Source organism: Micropterus dolomieu, linkage group LG06 (assembly GCF_021292245.1).
Source record: "Micropterus dolomieu isolate WLL.071019.BEF.003 ecotype Adirondacks linkage group LG06, ASM2129224v1, whole genome shotgun sequence".
NCBI lineage: Eukaryota > Metazoa > Chordata > Actinopteri > Centrarchiformes > Centrarchidae > Micropterus > Micropterus dolomieu.
The window spans coordinates 18,167,463-18,172,803 of record NC_060155.1 but is presented as its reverse complement, the minus strand read 5'-3'; the positions used below and the strand labels follow the sequence as shown (position 1 = coordinate 18,172,803).

The 5,341-nt window shown below is 42.9% G+C and overlaps 1 protein-coding gene across 1 annotated transcript; it reads right to left on the bottom strand.

Moving 5' to 3' along the window:
* Positions 1 to 1,274: 1,274 nt before the first annotated feature.
* Positions 1,275 to 4,317, bottom strand: LOC123972100 (BTB/POZ domain-containing protein 2-like). The gene is made up of 6 exons (XM_046051343.1): positions 3,746 to 4,317; positions 3,521 to 3,640; positions 3,061 to 3,217; positions 1,938 to 2,043; positions 1,630 to 1,827; positions 1,275 to 1,490 (listed from the first exon to the last, which is right to left on the bottom strand). The coding sequence occupies exons 1-6, from the start codon at positions 4,300 to 4,302 to the stop codon at positions 1,294 to 1,296; spliced, it is 1,335 nt and encodes a 444-aa protein (XP_045907299.1). The 5' UTR covers positions 4,303 to 4,317; the 3' UTR covers positions 1,275 to 1,293.
* Between the last annotated feature and the right edge of the window lie 1,024 nt (positions 4,318 to 5,341).

Below are 5,341 nucleotides of genomic sequence, written 5' to 3'. Positions count from 1 at the left end.
ATTATCGCTTGCACAGTGCTCCTTGGGATGTTTAAAGCTTGGGAAATCTTTTTGTATCCAAATCCGGCTTTAAACTTCTCCACAACAGTATCTCGGACCTGCCTGGTGTGTTCCTTGTTCTTCATGATGCTCTCTGCGCTTTAAACGGACCTCTGAGACTATCACAGAGCAGGTGCATTTATACGGAGACTTGATTTCACATGGGTGGATTCTATTTATCATCATTAGTCATTTAGGTCAACATTGATCATTCAGAGATCCTCCCTGAACTTCTGGAGAGAGTTTGCTGCACTGAAAGTAAAGGGGCTAAATAATTTTGCACGCCCAATTTTTCAGTTTTTTATTTGTTAAAAAGGTTTGAAATATCCAATAAATTTCGTTCCACTTCATAATTGTGTCCCACTTGTTGTTGATTCTTCACAAAAAATATATAAATACAGTTTTATATCTATTTTTGAAGCCTGAAATGTGGCAAAAGGTCGAAAGGTTCAAGGGGGCCGAATACTTTCGCAAGGCACTGTATTTTCACTCCTCATAGCAGGAAAAGCAGAGGTGTTACTAATAACATTAGCAATGGTTCGTCCTCAGTAAGCCATGCCAGTGAGGCAGTGTGCGCAAAACTGAGGCCCAGACTGGATCACAGCCACTGTTGATGTTGTTAGTTACACCTGTACTTGCCTTGAAAAAAGGTCTTTAATGACCACAGTGCTAATTCCATGCTGGCTTTTGACAATTTCATCAACCAAGACTTTGCCAAGTAAATATTTTGTCCTGAGATGACAGCAGATGTTTTTTCAGGTCTCTCAAAGTTTGTGTTTCTGTTAATAAAGTACCTGGCAGGCACTAGTAGGGGTATGGTACACATGATCTGTTTTATATCTGACTAAATATATTGAAAATGTGCAAATGCATCCAATGTAATCCACTTATTCTCTTATTCAAAGGTTTAACTATACTGTAATTTTCATAGGCATTTAGTTAATAAATTATTACAAAATATGTATTAAATAATTGATCACATTGAAATAATGTGCCTTAAATAATAATCAACTTAAAAGCTGAGGTTAGCGATTTATTTCAGATGCAAATTCAGTATCTGTGGCTGTCACTGTTATAAGTTATATTAAAAAAACAAAAAAAACAAATTCTCTCTCTCTCTCTCTGATACTAGCCGTCTCCTGCTAGTTTGTCTAACGTTGCCTACCCCAGCTTTAAAGTCTATTTTTGTATTTAAAATAAATTTTAAAAAAAGAGTTAGGCTGGAATTAAATTTTTAAATGCTCTTCTCCTCACTCACCGTATGCGGTCGCTTGTCCCACTGTAACCCCAGCGGCTCTCCACCTGTCCAAAACGTGTAATGCTGCACTCCTTCCCGCGGAGGCAGCAGCGCGGCCGATCAATGAAATCTACACGAGGCTTTGGGTTCACTGTGAAGTGAAGGAAGAGACTCACCACCTCTCGGTCTGTCAGAATACTGGACTGGGCTGGACCTGAAGGGATGAAGACAAGACCCACAGATCAAGTTCTGGAGGCACAGGAAGTGTGTGTGTATTTTGGGAGAGAAAAGAATCAAGCAGGGCAAACATGAAATTAAAACTACAGTGGTGGTTTTACTCCGTTTCTGTTCACCTGCAGCAAACTCCTCAATGGTCATGAGAGGGAAGCGGATGAGTGTGAGAGCTTTGCCCAGGACTTTACGCTTGTTCTCGGGCGTTGGCTGCAGCTGCTGCCTGTGAGCCTCCGCCTCTGCCCAACGCACTGCAGCACCAAACAAACGCACCTCTCTCACCCCGAGAGTATCCCTCTCCAGCACTGCCACCAATGTATCTAAGGGACGGAGAGATGGAAAAAAACAAAAAACAAACATCAATGGTCAGTTAGGCTGTTATTCGAAATACAACGTGGCAGTAGTGACAACATTCACAAGGCGACATTACCTAAATCTATGTCTGTAAAGCCTTCAGCGGCGAGAGCATCTCCTGTGTTCTTATCAATATTTTCTAGACAGAGGCTGGCAAGCTGAGGCTCATCAAACAACCGTGCCTGAAACAAGGAATACACCACAGTTTAAAGAACACATCCTTTTCCTACACGGCCTAGTTAGAAATCCTGAATTGACAACTGCACTTAAAAGAGTGACAATTCAGTCAGTACTGGGTTGCAAATCACACTATAGCCCTAACCTTAACTCAAACCTCAACAATTTTTCTGGGACAGCCTTAAATATGTTCGTAGCACCAAGTATCAAAATGTGATAAATACCAAAAGCTGGTCAGACTCAATTTTGTTTAGTTATTCTTGATAGGACAGTTTCTAATATATATCATCATTTTGCCAATTTTATTCTATTATTTTTTCCTTTGTTTTTAAGTTTTTGTTTAGCTGTTTGTGTCTAGAAAACATGTAATATTTGATAACTTTGGCTTCTTTTGTTGAATAAAAGATTTGTTGCAAGGGGTATAGAGGGTATGCGGTGATGTCACTTCCTCTTCAGGAACACGCTGGACTGAGTGGCAAAACATCTGTTACCATGGCTGCATTTAGCAAAATGGGAGTAAAACGAGGGATAATTTGCTCAAATTAAAGGCAGTCGGACTTGACCGTGATCCTAACTGCTTACCAAAGAACCAGTGGTCCAGCTCTTTCCCATTTTAGATGTGTTGTTTGTGTTTTAGCTGATTCAAGCTAACACAGCTGCTTGTCTTTCTGCCACTCAGTGAGCCTAACTGCGTTCTGTGACATCATGTGCATACCCTCTATTAGTTTTGGTAATGTTATCAAAACTCCATGATATCAACACCATTGTGAAAAAAATATTACAATATCCAACTCAATTTGTGAATTTGAAATTTCATCATTGTTGCACATCATACTGACAGTTTTGGCCCACTATTATCAACTAATTATCAACTTCTAGGGCAGCAAAACTAGGAGTAGTAAGAAAATGCAGTTTTTACTAAATGGACAGATGCATATTTACATATAGAGGCAGATCAATCAGTCCTACACATCAAACTGCATACAAGAACTGGTCAGCGTTTGTATTCTGGGGAAGCAGACCTGTGTGAGCAGCATGAAAGCATTGTCTGCTCTCAGGTTCTTCTTGAGGAACTCCACACAGTGCGCCTCCAGGGCTGGCACTGCATACTTTTTAGCGGTGTATAGCGTAGTCATCACAGTCTCAGGCCCGATCTGCACTTCATCAGAGTAGAGAAACCTGCAGGAAGTTATACAAGACATTCATACTTTACTGTGGCACACAATATAGAGTTTTGTATGCTTAACTTAATTATAATCATATAATGAATGCACTGGTATGAAATGTTATGTTTCATTGTCTGAGTTTAATTTTAGCTGCAAATTATTGCTATGTCCCAAATGCTGATGCCTTATGAAATAAATAAATAAACACGCCCACTTTCAGGACATGCAAATAATCAGTTTAAATGGCACGCGCTCCCCTTGTCTCACACACACACACACACACACACACACACACACACACACACACTCTCCTCACTTTAGCAGGGCCAGAAAAGCAGCTGGCTCCACATCAGGAAGCTCGATTTCCGTTGAGGTCGTCGCCATCCCGCCGTTGAACATGGCATCAAACACTGCGCTCCCCACAGCCAGAACAAACCTGTCAGCAGACAGCAACAAAGAACAAGAGAGAGTTAAGTCTTTTCGCTTAGCGGAGTTAGCTAGTTGACGTTTTGAACGATCATGCTGCAGTTAATCATCTTACCTGTGCGCAGGTATCCTCTGAACCCCCATTCCTTTGCCCACTAAAAAATGAACGTCACTGAGCACTTCGTTGTTGAAGAGGAAAGCAAATCTCTCCTTGACGGTGCTCTTCGTCGCCTGCCAGTTGTACACTGGCTCTCGATACACCAGCACAGACGCAGCTGCCGGAGTGGCGCTCGGTGCTGCCGCGGAAGACGCGTTTGACGCTGCGGTGGTTGCCATGTTGGACGCCGGGTTGGCCATGGCTCCGGCTGCCGCAGCACCTGCCGCAGCGGACTGCTGCAGGGAGTTCTGCGCAGTCGGCGGAGCTCCGGTCGAAACACCGTTGCTGTCTCCCCCGCCAGGCCCCAGCTGCGGGTTGGGCCGCCTCGCTGCTCCCTGTGCTCCCCCGGCCGCACCGGCCGCTCCGCCGTTGGATGCTGGCATGGAGAAAACGCTGTTACTGGGCTGGCTGTTTCCCAAAGGACCCGGGCCGGAGAAATTAAGGCAAGGAGGCCTGCCGCTGTTGTCTCCAGCAGCCATCTTGAACCTAGCGTAGGCGTAAACAACACACTTCATCGCTTTGTGTATTTCCAGTAGTCCCACTGTCATCGCTGCCTTTTCTGCCCCCTGGCGTTTCTTATCGGTACTACAAGCTGCTCTCCATCTCTGCACATTGATTGTAACTAATCTCTTTTTTAGGGCAATAGCTAATTGGTTGCTTGCTTCTCTAGTTTAGGTATGTACATTGAGGACCGTTTACAACCTGTCAATTTGAGTTCATACTTTGGGTGTTAAGTGCCCATATCCACCCTATTATTAAATCCAATTCAGTTGTATTTATATACCGCCAATTCACAAAAACAGTCACCTTATTGCACTTTTCATATAGAGCAGGTCCATATCGTCTATACTTCAATGCACAGTATTTTACTTGACTGAACAAAACTAAGATAGGAATGAAGCAAGTTTATCTTTTAAAAGTCCTGTGCATCAAAATTCTGTCAATACATACAGAAAATATAACTGACCATTTGGTTATAATAAGCAAATTACAAATGAGCATTTGTCTTAGTGAGCAAACAAATTACTTTGGAGCAGTAAAATACATGTTTCCTTATCTATACCCCATACATATACACTCACCTAAAGGATTATTAGGAACACCATACTAATACTGTGTTTGACCCCCTTTCGCCTTCAGAACTGCCTTAATTCTACGTGGCATTGATTCAACAAGGTGCTGAAAGCATTCTTTAGAAATGTTGGCCCATATTGATAGGATAGCGTCTTGCAGTTGATGGAGATTTGTGGGATGCGCATCCAGGGCACGAAGCTCCCGTTCCACCACATCCCAAAGATGCTCTATTGGGTTGAGATCTGGTGACTGTGGGGGCCATTTTAATACAGTGAACTCATTGTCATGTTCAAGAAACCAATTTGAAATGATTCGAGCTTTGTGACATGGTGCATTATCCTGCTGGAAGTAGCCATCAGAGGATGGGTACATGGTGGCCATGAAGGGATGGACATGGTCAGAAACAATGCTCAGGTAGGCCGTGGCATTTAAACGATGCCCAATTGGCACTAAGGGGCCTAAAGTGTGCCAAGAAAACAT

Excerpts from the sequence above, each read along its gene's own strand:
- LOC123972100 (XM_046051343.1), bottom strand. The coding sequence starts at position 4,302 with ATGAAGTGTGTTGTTTACGCCTACGCTAGGTTCAAGATGGCTGCTGGA. Across the intron at positions 3,218-3,520 it reads GCTTTTCTGGCCCTGCTAAA|GTTTCTCTACTCTGATGAAG; the intron begins GTGAGGAGAGTG and ends AACTTCCTGCAG. Across the intron at positions 1,828-1,937 it reads CTTTACAGACATAGATTTAG|ATACATTGGTGGCAGTGCTG; the intron begins GTAATGTCGCCT and ends TCCGTCCCTTAG.